Source organism: Pseudopodoces humilis, chromosome 6, assembly GCF_049639895.1.
Source record: "Pseudopodoces humilis isolate 2021_Gansu_Grassland_sample_001 chromosome 6, ASM4963989v1, whole genome shotgun sequence".
Classification (NCBI taxonomy): domain Eukaryota; kingdom Metazoa; phylum Chordata; class Aves; order Passeriformes; family Paridae; genus Pseudopodoces; species Pseudopodoces humilis.
In genome coordinates, this window is record NC_142205.1 from 23,503,882 (window position 1) to 23,523,357 (window position 19,476).

Sequence of the window (19,476 nt, forward strand, 5' to 3'; positions counted from 1 at the left end):
AACTTCCTGGACAAATGCATCTTGTATTTGGCAATCACACTTTAACTGCCGCTCAGTGACATACTGTGTTTTTAATTAGATAATATGAAAGACTGATGTGCTGTTGTGTGTCATGCCGTGGTGCTATCAGTCCCACAGATAAGCACATTCCCACTGATAGCATTTGGGAGATGACGTTTGTCTGAGGCAGGACAAGTACCCGTCTGTGTGATGGCATTGTGTTGTGAGAGGGGCTTTGCCAAAGGGAAAGCTGTAAAGAACATGTTTACAGAAGTCTAGGATCCTGTCCTGGTGCCTGCCTCCTAATTCCTAGTGAGCAGCATGCAAAATTAACATAAACAGGCCATTGAAACTAGGTTCTGCAGAACTCATTAGTTCACAATTGGACTGTTTTCAAACTCTGGAAGATAGTGAATGCGGGATGGGGCTTTTTGCCCAGTTGAAGTCCCTGTAGCTGCTGAGCAGTTCTGTGTCATTCAAATGCAGTAATTTAGGAAAATGGAAGTGTGCCTAAAGATTGAGAATAGCTGATTGGTATGAAGGGATGAGCGGATTTAAGGAATTTGGATTTTTTAAAAGATTTTTGGATCGTGTCACAAACGGGATTTTAATAGGATTTGTGGATTTTTTTTTGGCTGTGTGTAATTCATGCAGATTTCAGGGAGGCAGATTTTTGTTGTCTATTGTTTCTACCAGTATTTTAGTTGACTAAACAGAACTGGGAAAGGAATTACATAGGATTTCTTACAACTTTTTTAGATGCATTTTATATTTATTTTTTTTAGAATATATTTTCACTTCTATTTACTGTGAGGTTACTTAATGGCATTACCACAGTTTAGCCTGGCCTTAGGTGACCTTTGCCACTGCCCTTAATGTGGTATTTTGGCAGATTAGTGGTGAGTGGCACTAATTAGGCCTTCTTCCTGAAAAGTTTTCAGGGCGTTTGGTCTGATGTCTCAGTCCCTCTTGTTTAGCAGGGGGATGTTGGTGTGCTGCTGTGGGCTCTCCCCTCTCCATCACTTTTCCGGCAAACCCGCTTGTTTGTGGAGGCACAGCAGACTGTGATATTCCTGACTGATCTTCTCATTGGCAGTACCAGTGACGGGTAAAACCTTAGCAGTCGGGGACAGTGGGAGCTCTGCTCAATATAGCCATTGTGCTCCAGCTAGTGGTAAGCAGGGGGTGCTTCTTAATTAGGAATTAATATTCAAATTCTTCTGGGGGAAAAAAAAAAAATCTCACATTCCAGCCTCTTTGGGTCACAAAATGTCAGTCTGATAATGGCACCCACATCTCTGACTTTATTTACTGTCGAGGGAGAAAAAACCAGATTTATCTCTGAACAAACTTAGTTATTTTTGTTTTTTCTCAGTCTGTGTGATTGTAATTAATGTTAAGATACTCTCTAAAACAAGGGATTTATTATAATGCAAGGGTGAGGATGGCTTCTATTGACCTTTCCCTCTGCTGGAGTTTCAGTGTTTTAGTATGTGCCGCTTGCACTGGAAAGAATTTATAATCACAGGGCTGTCAAAGACAGCCATTGTTCTCCCTGCTCTGAACATGTGGGTCAGCTACAAGTGCTTTCATATCCCCCAGAGCCAGGAGCTGGCAAAGAGTAAAGAGCACAACTGAATTCTTCTGAGACATCGGGAAAAGCATTTTGCATATTTTTCATTGCTGATTGCTTGAGAAAGACATCCCTCTTTCATAACAGGAATTTCTCTTCAAGGTAGACGGAGGCTGGGGCACACTGCTTTATTATTTTGCCGAGCTGAAGCAGCAACAACAAATTCTGTCTGCTGGGGTCCTGGCCAGATACAATAGATGGGCAAAGAGAGGCGGGGGGATCTTTTGGAAAGCAGCAAACTTAAACCTGATGCAGGCACGATGTTAAAGTTGTAGTGCCTTTGGCTGTGCTATGGACTGTGGACGACAAGTCAAGTTTCAGGTTACTTTCACTTTTGATCAGTTTATTAACTGGTCTGTTGGAACGTTTTCTCAGTTCATTGTGCTAATCTTATGAGTGTAGTTTCTTCTTAAACAGCATAAAACTGGGTTGTTGCAAGCTTGCACTTTGTTTTGGAGGGAAGAACGGGCAAAAACCAAGGAAACCCTTTTTTGGGGAGGAGACTTTTAGTATTTGGGAAGATGCTTTGTTTTCTGATGTGTAACGCATCTCACGAGTATGTCAGTGCATTCTGTATGAAGAGGTTCCTGCTGTATTTCCATGTAGGAAACAGAGGATATTGAGAGCCCCAAGCGCAGCATTCGTGACAGCGGCTATATAGACTGCTGGGACTCGGAGCGCAGTGATTCCCTCTCCCCACCTCGCCACGGCAGAGATGATTCCTTTGACAGTCTGGACTCCTTTGGCTCCCGCTCGCAGCAGACACCGTCTCCAGATGTAGTGCTCAGAGGGAGTAGTGATGGTAAGTACCAGTCACAGTGTGGCACATGCATAACATTGTGGCACAGAAGTATTGCTTCTGGAATAAATGTGCCATTCAGAAGCTGCACACAGCCTCTGAATTGGGAAAATCCCGTGGGAGAACTTCTCTGCAAATGCTGATCTGTGCTCCCTGAGGTGTAGATGACTTTGCCAACAGCTCGCCTGAAGTTTGTCCCGAGATATTGTAGCATTGGGAAATGAGTTACATCATTGCAGTTTACTTTTATGATGGGGAAAGTGCTTTTCTGGGTTTTGGTGTAAGCGGATGCTATGCAGATTCATTTTAACTTGCAAACTAGGCTGAAGCAAGAAATAAAATTACAGGAACAGGGTGTAGTGAATTGCAGGGAATAAAATGTTTGCTTATGTAAATGCAGGGCAGATGAATGACATGGGAATATCTTGAGAGTGTCTGATACTTGACAGAGTTTTGAAGTCTGATGTACAGCACTTTATCAAATACTATATATGTTTTTATGGCATATAGAAAACTGAGTAATTTAATAACTCCCAGCATCAGAGTTTTGTGTGTCTCGTCTGTGAGAGGACAGGCAGCTCTAAGCATACAGATGAGCTGCTGCTGCTTCTCTGCCATTCTTTTCTGATTGGAAAAGGTTCTCAGAGGCTTGTAAACACAGCACGCTGGATGAAGAAGGATTTGCATGCTCCAAGGTGTGGAGCATGCACATAGGTTAGTTGTCATGGTTTAGGATGCATGATGGAGGCTCTTTCTGTGCAATTACATTCCTACAGATGAATAAGTCAAACTTCATCATCAGATGAAGTTATGTTGCACACATGAATCACTTTTCCTTAGTAATATTGTTTATTTAATTTTAAAAGGAAAGACAGGAAGACTTTTTGGTAGGAACCAGATGTTCATACTGCTTTTGACAGTGTGAAAGAAACTGGTGCTAATCATAACCGGACACATGAGAAATTTCCTGAGGTGATGGGGAACTCCTTAGAACTGGAAAGCTGGCAGGGAGAGCTGGTATCACAGTAAAATTGTGAAAGGGCTCTGAGAAAACCAGAGCTAAGATCTGGTCTGCTGTTCTAAGTGGCCTGTGGTGTTTGGGCTCTTACTGGTTAACCGTCCAGAACCAGCTACTGGGGCTGATTCCCTGAAACAGCCTCATGACCCCTCAGACACTAAGCAGAGCACAGACTCCACGTTATAAAACATTTTTCTGCCTTCTCAAATGAGACAAGCATGGTGTTGGCAAATAGAAACACATGTCCCAGTTGAAAAGTGTTGCTCTGTCCTGGGTGCTCAAGGGATGTTCAGTGTCCCTGCTCACTTGGAGCTGGTGGGCAGCCAGTTACATATGTCCTGTAGAAGCTTCCTGTCAATTTCTGCTGTATTATCAGATGTTAGAAAGGTTTTGTGATTGTCTGCCACAGATTGTTTGCTAAGACATATTATCTTGTCACATTCCTGAGTCTGCAACAAACACAAAATAAGATGAAAGCACACAAATCTTGTTCTGAAAAATTAGTCTTTAACCAGGGTGCGTGCAGATGCTGTGTGCACGTGTACAACTTGTCCAGCCAATGCTTTCTAATGTGTCCTGTTTTCCCTGCTTACTACTGCCATTACTTCACAGCTGTCTCCTCCAACAGTTGCAGGTGAGGTGTAACTTGGCTGACCTCTTTTATGTTGAACCTCTTCCTGTGGTCCCAGCAGGCCGGTGTTTTATTCAGCTGGGAGCAGTTTTTGAGAGAAACAGTATATTGGACTCGATGATCTTAGAGGTCTTTTCCAACCTAAACAATTCTGTGATTACATATGCAAAGTTGGATGTAGGAAAACATTTTGCTTTCATTACTCCTTTCTCCATTCAAATAGGAGCTTTATAAACCAAATAATATTATTGTGAACTAAAGCTATGATTCCTTCCACTCCTAGGGAAGAAAAAAGCCCAAATGGATGTTATTTAAGTGACTCTAAGGTGATTAGGTGGAAGCAGTAAGTAATACTGCCTTCACAAATGCCATCTGTGATTAGTCTCACCATTGAGGAACTGCTCTGGTGTCCCATGTAGACCCTGCCCCTTAGCAAAAAAATAAAACCAGTGCTAGAGTAGAACAGTTATTTAAAACAGTAGAATTGCAGAGGCTGAACTGCCTATAGAGTTACCAATGAAAAAAATCCTCTGCTTGGCCAGAAGTTGTGCATGGATCCTTTTAAGAAGGATCTTTGCATGTCTATAGTGTGTAATTGCATATTACTAGTTGTGGAAACTGCTGCTGTTTCTACTTGGAAATGCAGAACAACAAATTTAAGGTTATAAATGTAGAGCATAGCTGCATCTTCCATTCGGTCCTTTGGCTTCAAGTATTTTTTTTCCAAATTTGAACTGAAAATAATTTCATGAGTAAGATATGAATAATTAAAGAAACTCTTTTTCTTTGAAGTGCTTAGCTTGGGGATGCTGGTAGGCACATCAGTAATGAGGGAGAGGAATGTGTTCTAATTCCTCTGCCACTCTGGTTATCTATTTCAGCATTTCTGTCTGCCAGTTCAAGACTGGTTTTCATGTGTCACAAAAATAGACACCAGAGCAAAGTCAAAAATAATCAGAATAGCAAATAATAGTAAGGGATCTTTTTCTTGTGTTTTACTTAGTCTGTGCTCTGCTCTGTCTAATGACACTATAGCCCTTCAAACCTCAGCTATTCTCAGACACCTATGATTCTGTGATGGTATCTCCACTTTTTATTTAGAAATAGATTCAGGGTACCAATTGTGGCACTCATTTCCATAAGATCATAACAAAAATAGTTCAAGCAAAAGATCACTGATAAAAAAGTGAATTGTGATTTTTGTCTAAGACTCATTTCCATTGTGTCATGTCTTTTCCTACTTTTCCTTTTCTTCATCCCTCTCCAAGCAAATAATGAATAACTCAATCTACTGCAAAAGCTCTTTGCAAATAACATTCCTAGCATATTTTGACCTCTTTTTCTTCACCCACTTTGAATTATACACAAGCTACTTGTGATTTTTATGACTTAATTGTTTTCAGTTGTTCAGTATGTAGCACAGTGAATTAGCTATTAATTTACTAGTGTTTCGAATTAACAAGAGGACGCAACCTGAGTGGCTTCCCTTCACCCTAAAAAGGAGAACAGTTAATTGCATATGCAAGTGCTGAAAAGGGGCCAAGGACCAGAGACATCCAGTTCTACAAAGCTTGGAGAATATACAAATACTGATGGGACAAATGGCTGAACACACTCCATTTCACTCTTCAAACCAGGGCCCATGATAAGGTTACACTGCTGGGAGAAAACTATTTGCATAACTTCTTTGTGAATTATTTTAAAAGGCTCATGATGGTGCAGAAAATCTAGTGAATGTCTATGAAGTGGCTTCCAAAATGCGTATGAGAGCAGTTCCACACTGCAAATGCTCTTTAGGGTCTTTCTCCTACAATTTGGGAGTCTCAAGTCAGAAATTTGCCTAATTTTCAGTGTCTTAAATGGGTTAAAATATCAGGAAGATCTGTTCATTTGAACACCAGCTCTGCGAACCTCGTATCTTATTCTCTCCAACTCTTGATTTTTCTCTGCCACTTTATTTCTTAGCTGTACTTATCTAACATCCAAATCCTGAGATCACTTCCCTCTCTCCTTGCACCTTTTCATCTGGGAACCAAATCTCCGTCTATTTTGCAGTGTGCTAGATTGATTGACTAGGAAACCAGTGAGATTGGAGAGAGCCCATCGAGCCTTCTGGTTCATAGCAGCTGCTGCTATTCTCAGGTTTTGACCAAAGCTGATGCTGTCTGTGTTCAAACTGCTGTGTTAATGTGCGTGTAGAAACCTCCACATATTCCTGCCATTCTGTAGCTATACAACATGGAACCCTTCTTTGCTTGTGCTTGAGCTAGGCACATACTAGTCTAGGTTCAGGACTGTAAATCAGGTCAGACATGTCTTTATGTACAGCTAGGGGTCATCTGGGCTTTAGGTAAACTTCTGTCCTATGTGATTGACAAGTCTGGCTTAGTTTTAACCTAAGGTTTTTTGATGTGGCCTGTGGTTGAAGATGAATTTTTCAGGGAATGATGGAAAAAAGTTTACTGTATGTTAGATGTTATGCCTACATAACAGTGATCAATTTTAAAGTGAAAATGCAGGTAAAAGTGGCTAAATGTAATTTTTGGTGGTGCCTTCTCTGATTTATAGTTTAAAAATAACCAAAACAACTGAATGAAGTGGATGAAAATAAAAAGAATATTTTTCCCCTTCCTCACTAGGGAGAGGAAGTGACTCGGAAACTGACCTGCCACACAGAAAGATGCCAGATGTGAAAAAAGATGATATGTTGGCGAGGCGGACCTCACACGGTGAACCTAAATCAGCTGTGCCTTTTAACCAGTACCTCCCAAACAAGAGTAACCAGACTTTCTATGTACCTGCCCCACTTCGGAAAAAGAAAGCTGAACGGGAGGAATACCGAAAGAGCTGGAGCACAGCGACTTCACCTCTAGGAGACAGACCTTTCAGGTAAGATTGGCCTGTCCACCTTCTCCTTTCCTCAGTGATGATGCTTTAACGCTGGCTCAGTTTTCATTCTTTTCACAAGGTGTATGATGCTGTAACGAATATGTTGCTGGTGTGGTACTGATTAAGTAGTTTTTAACAACTGGTGAAGCTAGTAAAAAAGCAACAAGTGGAAAATCATTGTTGTGATGTCATTATTTACCCATCATATATGTATAGCTTGTGTTTGACAAGATGTTGGTTAATGTAAGTAATGTGGATTACTCAAACCCAAGGCTGGAAAAAACTGTTCTGGACAATCTGTTTCAGTTCTTGAGACAATTACTGACAAATGATACTGAAAAATAATGTTTTATATATTTAATCAAAATAGATAATATTTTGGTTTGGTTTTTTTTTGTAAAATGAATTTATTTTTATGTTGTATTTAATACACCAGTATGGTTTATATAGCTGTGACTCTGCGTGTGACTCTGCATGTGGTTTTGTCAACTAACACTTTTGATTTGGACTAAGAAGCAACTTCCTTTAAAGAGCATAATTATCTTCCCTGATTATTCACCGGAACTCATCCTCTGGCATCTTGATTTCAGCAAAATGTGCTTATAAGTGTATTTGTTTTAGGCACAGCCTTCATTAAACTACTTGTATAATTCAATAGCAAACCCCACCCTGAAACCATAGAAGAAGAACTGAATGAAACATCAGGACTGTGTGAAAAGGAGAAAGTGGACTCTGTGGCTCCTGAAGCAAGCTCCCTTAAAGATCAGTTAGGTGTGAGTCAAAGTGAAGAAAACTCCACAGACCAGCCTCCTTCATGTAGCGCAAAGGAAACATCAGCACCAAAGGGGAAAGATGTGGAGGAGATCAGAAAGTTAAGAAGACTTGAACAAGCTGGTATTAAGGTCATGTCTGCAGCCCAGCGCTATGGCAGGTTAGCCCACTGGTGTGGGAAATTGTGCACGCTTCACAGTTTTAGGATTGGCTAAAGTGTGGGCTTCCTAGATCTGCTACGATTTCACATCTCCTAACAAAAATCCAGTCTGCTAAGCACTCACAATTGCTAGTGAAGGTCTTGGTCTGAAAAAGCTTGTGATGTGGCAGCTGTGGATTGCAGAATTGTATGATGCTAACTGCATTTGTGTTGAGAAATTGTATTGTCTTACAGCATATTGTAAACAGGCTCCAGAAAAACTACTACACAGACTACTTGTCACCTTCCACTTAATGCTTTCATGTATTTAATAAAAATATATAGAAATCTACATTAAAAATGCCTAGTCTAGGTAAAAATTTCAGAAATTTGCATTACTTGTTGCTGGTGGGATGGTTTAGTTTACTGAACCGCACTTTTTACGTGGCTGATATTTCTAGCTGTGTTAATAAATGATACATTTATTTTTAATGGCAGGAACTATAAAAGCACAGTGCTTGTTAACACATGTACCAGTTAAAGTGGAGGCATAGTTCAGCAGACATAATTTGACTGACTTTGGATTGGAATATATGTAGGTATTCACTTATTACATGTGTTATTTATTTTTGGATTTTTTTCATTTTGGATATCTCCTATTCCTTAATTTGAGAGCTGAATGATGGCTAGGTTCACAGCCCATGCCTTTTCATCATCTCAATTTCTTCTACTCACGGGGATGACCTGCAAAGTAGAGTTTTAGCTAGCATGTCAGAAGATTAGGCACTTATAAATTATCAAAATGGTTTGGCTAAAAGGTAAGTGTCCAAATGTCCTCCTGTCCAAAACATTTTGTTTTGGGCTGTGGGGTGAAATCCTAACAGTGAGTAGTTTAGCAGATGCTGGTCTACAGTCCAGCTTTGAAATGTAGTAGGGAGAAGTGCAGCTTGTATGTGGTACAGTTCAGTGATAGGTGCAGTGCAGCTGGTGTGCAGCCACACACAGATGTGCCATATGCAGATGAAATAGTCACAGAGTATATATCCTGTCTCATATATGCTGTCCCATGTCCTCAGGTCTGCTTCTCTGCTGTCATGCTGTACTGAACAAGTGTTTATGTCTGATTGAGGGGTATTACTTTTGACAAAGTCCAGTACTAATTATGAGGAGCTATCTGGCATAAATTAGTTCTTCAGCCTCACTTAGTGCTCTAATTGATTTGGAATCCATAAACCAGAGGAGTAATACCAAAATCCTATTCCGAGTCCAAGGTTGTAGTATTAATGGTAGTAATGTGGTAATACAGTAAAATGTAGTCACTGCTTGTGTTTAGCAGTGCATAACAAACAGTTCTGTTTGCTTTTGGATCATGCTCACCATGTTGAGAGACCCTTTTCCAGCTCTGTGCTTGATCTACTGCTCTGATGTCCACAAAGGAAGGATGTGTGAACAAACACCTGGTTCTTTCCTTGGACAATCTGTTGTCCTAACAGGCCTTTTGGAGAAGGGAGGAGAAAAAACAATTTTTCTTCCTTGCTCTCAGCGGAAGCGGCTTGTGAAATCTGGCAGCTGGAAGAAGGAGGAGATGATAATTTTCTGTCCCAGCTAAGGGTCAAAGAACTTTGTAACCCAAGCATCACAGTAGTGGAGCTGGAGCCCGCTTCTGAGGATTGTAGGAAAACACAGCAGAAAAGGCACTGGGAACAGAAGTCTGTAAGGAAAATCCTTTTTATGTGAAAGTGGAAGAATATTGGGTGAGAAGGGAAGAGTTTAGTAGAGATGCTTTAGGATACAGGGGAGAGTTTAATCATATTTCTTAGAGTTTTACTATTCTTCTCTGAACATCTCCATATTATCCCTCTTCTTGCCATCAAATTCAATTTTCAATGCACTCAGGGCACTCAGCAATTCTCTATCCCTCTTGTTTCTGTATTCTGGTGTTTTTTTCTTCCATCCCTCTTATTCCCTCATCTTCAATTCCAGCCTTTCTTTATAATTTTTTTTCACCTGAAGTTGTCTGTTTCATTTTAGTTCCTTTGAGCTGTTTACAGGCTGTTTCCTCTCAACTTATTGACCTCTGGAGGACACCTACTGTGACTTTTGAGTTCTACAAGGCATCTAATTGTTCCTAAAGCATAAACTCAGTAGGGGACTTTTCTGAGTCCTGAACAGGAAAGATTTGAACTTGTATGCAAATGTATTTTTTTGCTTGGAGTCTAAGTGCTTGTCTCCATTGCTGTACCATGTTCTAGGAAAGAGTTGATTTAGTTAGCTGAATTATATGCTATACAAATGCATGTCAAAAAGTAATTCCCCTTCCCAAAATAATTGTCTCTTGCATGTTGTTTTATTGATATGTGCTCCTCCTTGCTTGCTTATTGCCTGCACATCTGTCTCTTAATTATGGTATTGTATAAGAAAGGTAAGGATCGCATTCGTGGAGGCATCCTAAAAAGAGAATAATTGTGTTTAAAGAGATGATGGAGAGAGAATTTAGAGAGAAATGTGAGCAAGCATTTATGATATGTTTGTTGAAAAAAAACATGGACTCTTACCTTGACAGAGCATAGGGATCCAAAACCCTTCCATTGCTCTAAATGCAATATAAGGATCCACAAGCCTGTATGAGACTTTGCTTCAGGGAGTGCAGATGCCTGCAGTCACTTTGGAAGCACCTGCTATACCAGCATCAACCCATTTACTGTTTCTGCAGCAGCTGGGGCTGGGTGTGCAAAAGCAATTTGCAGCTAAATCTACTATTTAGTCTTTGATATCTATACCGTGGTAAACTGACCTTAAAAAAAAAAAAAACAAAACACTTTTGAAATGATCATAAACTGTTTCAGGAGACCCCAAAATGTCACAGCTAATCTCTGATTCCATGAAAAAAAATAGTAAATGAATGGAAAACATTCTCAACCCAAAAACTGATTACTGAAGTCTAGTTACATAGTGAAAGCTGTAAGTTTCTCATTGCAATGACTCATAGTTGCACTTTTGAGTACTATAACTCAGTATTTCTTCATTGCCAAAAACAATGCTTTCAGAAATACTACATTTGGTGCTCTCAGGCTTCACTAGCATTGGTGGATGTGAGAATGAAAAATCCAGCAGTTTTGACTAAACAATCACTCGGTAAGCCAGCTGTTTTTGAAGCTGTTCTGAATACTCATGAGGAAAAGGGACAGCAGTTCCCATGGGGAAAGCTATTGGCCAGTGTTGTTCTGTTGCCTTAAGTGAAATCTTGATCCTTCAGAGAGATCTAAGGAAAAAGTTGCCTTTAGCTAATTTGAGACCATACTCTCCACATCACTAACAGGGAATCCTGTGTTTTGTAGCATAAGAAGGGAAAGGCAAACTGTTTCATATGCTCTTTGAGCCTGAGCCAGGCTGGGCTGTCAGGGATGGTTTATGGCTTGCCCATTAAGTTTCTCCAGCAACTTCGTGGAGCAGTACTTTGAAAGGGCAGCTGAGAACTTATTTTAAGTGGCGTATGTGGTGGGTTTGCAGGTATTTAAAATGTTTCAAATGCTTTTAAAAAGCACTCTTTATATTTAAGATAGTAAACACAGAGCAGCCCCTGAGCTATTTAGATTTGCTTTCTTAATGCCAGTCTGTTTAATCCTTTGTGATCCCCCCTGTTTCACTTTGTACAGCAAGGTGTGCTACATGACAGAACAAATGCCTACAAAAGTACTGCATGGAACAGCCCTTGCTGCCCGACTTCCTGAAATATCAATACGAACAATTAGATCTTTAAATGTGGGAGTTGCCTAGCTCCTGCCATCTGTCTTTTCAGTTTGCCTGAGAGTATTGACCCTTACAAGCTAAAATAAGCTTAATCTTTATGGGTACCAGCTGTCAAGTGTCTTTATTGCCATAATCTTCAGTAACAGCAAGGCTGTGTTGATAACAGTTGTGTTTCTGACGAAGGCAGGTGGCAATGTTTTCCAGCATGCCAATATTACTGGTGTGCAATCATTGCAGCCACTGTACGTCAGCATTGACATAGGGGGCTTATTCTGAGGGAAAGGAAAGGTTAATTAGGAAAATAATTAATCATGGTGCATGTGGGAAGAAAGCAGTTAAGTGTACTAGGGTAGACAGCCTCAGTGATTACTCAGATGAGGGATTTTTTTAATAGAGCTATTAAGAAAAATGCCAAATATCTGATATTTCAGGACTCCGCACCATTTGCCAGGGATCAGGTATTTGTATCACATTTCTTCCTTTGCTTGAAGTGTTCAAGAAGTTTGATACTGCCAGTTATGGTACTACATTCACTCCATCTCGTATGCTAAAATTTGTTCTTACTCATTCTTCCATCTATAGGTAAAATAAATAAAGGTGCAACACGCTGTTTTTTTTTTTTTATATAAAGTCTTTGTGGATTTGCTACTTCTATATGATAAGATAAGATAATCTAACAGCAGCTCAGAGCATATTTGATTAACTGTGCATGCTTTTTGACCTGGAGATGGGTGCTGCACTGCTCTCTCCTCCCCTGGTGAATCAAGAGCTTTATTTAATTTTGCTCTGTGTCAGTAAAAAGCCAATATGCGAAGACAGCGGAAGCACCCCAGACATTATCCTTCGCAAGGACAACCCCTTCATGACACATTATCAAGGAAAGGATTCTGGTTCAGAAGATGAAGCAGCCAGCAGAGTTCCTGATTTAGAAAAGGATGACTTTGCCACACGGAGAGCCAGAATGAATCAACCCAAACACATAGCTCCATTTAACTCCTTTTTAGTTGGACCCTATACAAGTAAAGAGAAAGGTAAACTGGAAGATGTTAAAAAGCCATTGCAGATGGAAAAAAAGGAACATGCAAGGTGTGCATTCATGGTCTTACTCTTTCAATTATAATGCTTAATTTCATCATGATATGTTACTGTATAGGCCTAAAGCTCTCTTGACTACAAAAAAAACAACAACTTAGAGGTTACAGTAAATGCAAATGCTTTATCATAAAATGAACCAAACTTATTTTTCGTTAGAATATGAGGAGAAGTTTTAATTGGCTCTGAATGTAAATAAGATAAAGGCAGGACACTTTTGTTATCTAAGCTCATGAGACAGATCATGAGCGTGAGTAGTGGAGAATAAAGTTAGAAAATATGTTTTTCATCCCAGCTCTTTTTCTGAGCTCCTTCAATGCATTTTCTGATGCATTTCTTTAATCTCATGCTCTTTCAATACCCTGCATAAAACACAGACCAGATGAGAATTTAGTTAAGGCACTGAATGTATATGCCTGCTACACTGCACTGAATTATGTTGCACCTGGTCCTAACATGTGTTATGCAGACTTGGTTTGGGAAATGGATCAGGGGTCACAAGGCTTCAGCCTAGAAAATCTGTTCTTTCTTCAGTTCAGTGACACAGGCCTTTAAGAAGTTGCTGAAAACAAATACTTGCTAGGTAGTGATCTTTTTCAGGAAACAAATATATTTGTTTTATTTGTGCAAATGTGATTCTAGATAAAACCACTATATACACTCGATGGGCAACCTTGACTGTAACAACTGATATGTTCAGAAAACTTCTAATATTTAGGAGCTCTTTTCAGTTTTCAAATGTGCCATTTAGTTGCTGGTAATTTGATTATATTAACATTTTCTAATGACCAGTTTGACAGGACATCTGAGGAGCACCTAACCAAATTTTAATTGTCCAATGCTATTGACATGACTCTTACGATCAAAGAGATCTTTGAGAGCAAAACCTGAATTCACTATGTGAATAATATGCAAATGAGATATTTGTAACTACTTGAGAGAAAGCTAATTACAGAAATGCTTAATAAAGTAATAACATAAAGATTTTTCTTACTTGAGCTGGGAATAGAAGTTCACGTGAAGAAGTGGTCTCAGTAGTGCATGAGTGGGGTAGCATAGCTGAGAGGTTTGAACTTCAAATGATTCATTCCATGTTTACTTCCTAAAATTAGTGTGAAAGTAATATTATAAATTCAGTTTTATCTTCTTAAGCTCTGAACCTCTTCTTTTGATACTGATTTATAATTGCTTCCTCAAAATATCTTTCCTTGCTGAACCGGAATGTACATTAAATTAGAAGAAGACAGGTGCACGTGACATCAGTAAGGCAAATAGTTACAAACAAAGAGAACTCACTTCTGAAAAATAAGAAGACTGAGTCAGAGGAGGAACAGCAGGTGAAAGAGCTTGATAATGAGAGAGATGATTTGGCGAAACGGAAATCTCAAAGCATCCTTCCTCAGCTACAAGAAGACATGCTTTTTGTCAATGCTTCTATAACAAAAGCAGATCTGGAGACCTGGAAAAGATTGAAACTGTCAGGGGAGTCCAGGTATGGTTTCTGCTTGTGGACAGGATTGGCAAGCTGGAAAGCATGTTTAGTTTGCCACAATCTGCTGTGTGTGCTTGTGATTTTAAATTTGAAGAATGCCTTGTTGACAACCAGTCCTTACCTATTTCAGTTTTCAGGAGGAGTCTAAAAATCTGTACAGATATGCTACCTGTCATTAAATGAAAGCGTGTCCATCATTTAGAGCACAATAGTAGTTTCACAGTCACTTTTCATGTGGATACTCTTAATACAATATCAGAAAGGTCCTTCTTGTCATGTGGCTGAATTTGCTTCGAAGCTGCCTGAAGTTGAACAGCACAAAGTTCCAAGTGCCACTAATACACTAGCAACTACATTGCTCCTTACCAAGCAGTCTTCAGGACTTGGGAATATCACCTGAGGATCAGCATCTTTGCATTAATGTCTCTGTGCTAGTCCAAGACCTGAGCTGATACATCAGCAGAGCATTGTACTCCAGTGCTGTGTAAATACACCAGCACTGTTTCTCACTGCAGCAGGGCTTTCAGGAGCCTCATTGTATGGTGTTTGTATGCTCTTGTTGTTAACAAAACCTCTACAAAGGGAGCCAGTATAGAGCAGCTATTCTAAGCTGTTTCCCTATGGAGATGGACTATAACACAGGCAGGTGATTTGTGACTTCAGTAGGAAAGGATAACAACTCCTAGCCTTCCTGTTTAGGTGCATGCCATTTTGCAATTAAAGATGGCTGTCTATTCTGGCATTCTTCTAACAATGTGGTTATTGTATGTCATTTTAGCTCTAATAAATCAAAACTCGATATATATTTTTGTCCTAAAAATATTAGCAGTCTCTCTGTTACTTTTGAGGTGATTTATTAAAATCAGGATTCAGTCTGCTTTGTTTAGGGTAAGTGAATTGCCCTTGCTCGTACTCCTATGCCACCGTAACTCCCTCATGCCAGGGTTTTAGTGCCATATGCGTGGCCTGGGTATGTGTGAGCAGATAGGGAAACTGTGGCCTTGTTAGAGTGAGGAACTGAATTTGGAACAGGCCATACATTCCTTGCCCTTAGAAAGTGCTTCCATGGATGTACTCCCCGATTTCTCCCCACAGGTCTGCAGTATCTTTGCATTTTGTCATTTGGAACTAAGTAAATCACAGCTGTTTATACCTGTGTCCTCGAATTTTAAAATAAAATCCCTTCAAAACCTTAGGAGCATTTAATTTTTTTATTCTGAGGGTCTCATGCTGGGGGCATTCTTTTATTCCTCATTATGACCAGTGAAGAAGATTTCAGATGTTCCAGCAACACTTTGCCACCAACTGATATCATGGTGAAAGCAGTAGCCCAGGATGATTTTGCTGTCCGCAAAACCAGAGCAAACAAAAAGGCTGGTAGCCCCAGGCAGAAGTTTGTGCATTTTGGGCCAGTAACTGAGATTGATCAACAGAAATGGGACAAGCTCGTTATTGGCAGAGCTTCATCCAAGAGTGGAACAGAAGAGGAAAACAAGAAAGACGGTGTGGAGAGTCTCTCCGGTGCTGAAAGCTCTCCTTCAACCACTGCTGTCAGTCTTGGGTCTGCTGAACATGGCAGCGAAGTATCTGAGCCAGAAAATGAGTCCAGGTATTTGGTGTGGTTTAGGAACTGCTACTGAGCTGTAAATGAGACCTGTTCTTGCCAGATGCTGACCTGCATGGAAGCGAACTGCAGCTTTACATGCACGGCCTTGTTCAGAAGACATCTGATGTCTTCACAGTATCTTAACGTGTTTAGGATTGCTCAAAATGCTGCACATAGGTCTTCCAAATGCTCAAAATTTCTGATGGACAGTGAAGTCACTGGTATCTCAGAGGCTGAGCTATTGTTAATGATTTTTCTGCTGCTTGAATTCCAGCAGCTTTGCTCTGGCTGCTTTCAGCACATTAGGAATTTCTCATTCAGCTTGATGGCCGTACTGATCTTCAAAAAATGTTTTTTTCAAACCTAATGATTTACTTCCTCTTTGAAGATGGTGTACTGCTGCTCTGTGTTTCTGGCATTTATCTGGAGAATTATCTGGGTTCTTAACACATTAACAGATCTTATATTTCTTTGGCGTTTCTTTAATCACTTTGTGGCTGCAGCAAGAATTTTTAATGAATGCTTTTAGTAAGCAATTCATTCAGCTAAGTTTGTGTGTTTATGAAATATTTCCAAACTGAGTTAGATGACTCTTTTTCCTACCTTTCATTGCACCTGAGAATGTTTTGTCTGTCTCACCCTCCTCTCATTCTCATCACTAGTGAGGGAGGAGTCAAGTCAGGTACCGACAACTCTTGCAGGAGAATTCCACCACCTGTACTGGCTTCTGTCATCTCTGAGGAACAAACCCCATGGAGTTTAAACAAACAGCAAGAAAACACCAAGGAAGAATGTGACAGGAATTTACCAGATATTGAGAGAGATGATATGTTGGTTAGAAGGATGGGAACTTTTCCAAGGCGTACCACAAGCTCTATTCCTATAAATTGTCCTCCTCTGTCAGTAGCTCCGTATCTGCAGCAGCAGCAGCAGCAAGAGGAGGCTGTAGCTCGTGAAAAGGATTTGAAGACTCTGCAGGATGGAGAAAGGTCAGAGAACAGAAGCAGATCCCTCTGAGCCTTGTTTGTGTGTGGTGTTAGCTTGGATCAGTCAGCCATGTTGTGTCCCATTCTTCACGTGGGCTTTAAAGATGTGTTTTACTCAGTCATCATGGCATGTGATCTGTTTTGTAAAATTATTTACAAGAATGTATCCTATGAATATAAAACAGCCTGTTTTCTTTCATAATATTTAAGTACTTCAGTTGTTAATTGCTGTTCAGCGTGAAAATAGTCTTTCATCTTTTGGGGGGATTTCTTTTGCAATCCCTGGTGCTTTCTCTAGATTTTTATGCCAGCTTCCAAGTGAGTAAGTTGTCACATAGATTTGTATGCAATTCCCAGCTTCTAACAAATCACCTACATAAGTGTGGGGTTCAACATAACCTTACTGCCTGTGCTGTGGCTTAAGGTGCCTAGTTTGCCTAGCTGTCCATCATTCTCAACTTTGTTTTGAGTAATAGTACCTCACATTTCCTAAGCAGCCACTTGCTGTACAAGTGAGCATTATCATGGAACAGTGTCACTTGTCTCTCTGAGCAGTATTGTCACAAAAGAAGAGAGCCATGAACAGCTTGAAATCCCTCAGCTGCAGAGTGATGGGACAGAAAACAACGTGAAATTTCCAGACCCACAAAGAGATGACATGTTAGCCAGAAGAACTGGAGCTTTTCTTAAACAGCCTGGGCCCAATGTTAAGCAGTTCCTGCCCATGCCATTTTCAAAGCAGCAGAATAAGCAGGGCACAGCTACAGAGCTTGAGAAGAAAACCACGAGGTAAGAAAGTTGTGTTTTCCTCCACCCCATTTAGCTAGCCCTGTGGGCTGTTTGTCAAGATCTCTTTATCAGGAAGATTTGCTGGTGGCCCAGTAGTGGTTATTTTCATGCTTGTCCTCAGTTATTTGCTAATCCTTTCTGCTCAGTAGAAGGCAGTAGAAAGTTTCTGGCCCTTTTAGAAGAGCCGTGTAAAGACCCAGACGGAAGCTCTACCAGATGCAAAATTCTAACAATGTGTGGAAACAGATCTATGTAGCAATTACATTTGCATTACATTTGCAGAGGTTTCTGGTTAAATATGAGGTAATCATTACAAATGTTTCCAAGTAGAAATAGGGATGCTGGATGTAGAAGGTTAGATGACTGTCTATGGCTTAACTAGTGTCAGTGACTTCCTAACAGGATATCTAGAGATCCCAAGATTCTTCCTGATAATGGTCAATATCTTTCTCAGCACCATTGTTCAGATGTTTTAGGCTGTGTGAGTGTTGAAGCTTTTGAACAGAGTTATCATTTGGTGGTTGAGCCACATGCAAGCATGAGTGGAAAGGTTCTTACTCATCAGCCTCTTCAGCAGAGTGTTTAAGGAGAGTGATATGCATGCACCAGTACAGACGTGGAAGAAAAACTAGCTTACATCTCGGCCAGGAGAAAACAAACCTGTCATCTACCATAGAATTCACCAGTGGCTTGGTGACAAAAAGACTTAATACTTTAATTGTCAGTGGTGTTCCAGACAGTTTATTTTCTGACTTAAAAGAATAGCACAATCATTTGACTTTTAAAATTATGGTTTTTTTCTCCTTCTTCTCTTAGCTTGTCCTGTGTCAGCTATTTGGGTTTGTAGGGCTGGTTATTTGTTAACTTAAAGTTATGCTTCTCATTATGTATGTGTGATTTTTGAAATGTTGCTTAATACATCCCTTTGCACCACTGCCTTTGGCTCACTCAGGCCTGAAAAATGTCCACAAGTCTACACTAATAGCTCTGGAAAATCTGCAATAGAACCACCGCAAGAACAGCAGCAAGGGCAGAAGGACAGTCTCCCACCTACAGGACAAGATGAGATTATTAGTACTGCCCAAGTGGCTGAAGATGACCACAATGAAGTCCACCTTGGTCAAACATCTAAGCTTCAGGAGGTTCCTGAGGAAAACAAAATGGAAACACTTTCATCCAAGGATGAGCATCTGCAAACGTGAGCTTTCTGGTGTGAATCACACAGCTTGTACACCCGTGTGTGCGCTCTTCAGAGCTCACACTGTGCATTGCCTGGTGTGTTTTCAGTCCAGACTAAAACACTGTATGTCAGTAATACACATTTTAGAAACAAAAATAGTTGTATAATGCATTTTACTTTGATTTTTCAAAAATATGTAACTGAAAGCTAAGTGATATGAATGTTTGATTATATATACTGAATTGCAAGAAAAGTTTATGAAGAGATGCTAAAATAGACTCTGCACATTGAGAGATGATTATTCTATTTCTCCCATGATTAGAAATGTTGTAGTATTGACTTTTGCACTTGATGCTCTTTTATGATAAATCCCAGATATAAATCTGTGGTTTGCATAGCTCTAAACAAGACTAAAATTTTAGTGAATGCTGCTGGTTTGTGTATTACTGGAAACATTTTTCAGCTATACTCTCCCACACTGAGGAAGGAAAACCAAAACCAACTAACAAAAAAAAAACCAACCAAAAAGCAAACAAAACAATAAAAACTCCAAACCAACCAACCAGCCTACCAACCAACGAAGAAAAACCAAAAAACCCCTGCCCTCACCGAAACAACAACAAAACAAAGAATAAACAAAACCAAAAACAACTAAAAAATCAACCAAACAAACAAAAAACCAAAGAAATCCCCAAACACCA

The 19,476-nt window shown here is 40.0% G+C and overlaps 1 protein-coding gene across 8 annotated transcripts in view; it reads left to right on the forward strand.

Moving 5' to 3' along the window:
* LIMCH1 (LIM and calponin homology domains 1) overlaps positions 1–19,476 on the forward strand; it is a 172,409-nt gene that overhangs the window by 108,130 nt on the left and 44,803 nt on the right. For 4 of the 8 annotated variants that reach the window (XM_088056096.1, XM_014261597.2, XM_088056097.1 and 1 more), the window contains 9 exons: positions 2,240–2,435; positions 6,721–6,970; positions 7,629–7,901; positions 12,426–12,716; positions 13,960–14,214; positions 15,479–15,823; positions 16,483–16,809; positions 17,362–17,595; positions 18,548–18,793. In XM_088056096.1, the coding sequence (XP_087912222.1) occupies positions 2,240–2,435; positions 6,721–6,970; positions 7,629–7,901; positions 12,426–12,716; positions 13,960–14,214; positions 15,479–15,823; positions 16,483–16,809; positions 17,362–17,595; positions 18,548–18,793 (2,417 nt within the window). Of the gene's footprint in view, positions 1–1,633; positions 1,736–1,857; positions 1,955–2,239; positions 2,436–6,720; positions 6,971–7,628; positions 7,902–12,425; positions 12,717–13,959; positions 14,215–15,478; positions 15,824–16,482; positions 16,810–17,361; positions 17,596–18,547; positions 18,794–19,476 lie in introns of those variants that run through there. The other 4 variants (XM_088056098.1, XM_014261615.2, XM_014261606.2 and 1 more) reach the window with 4 other exon arrangements.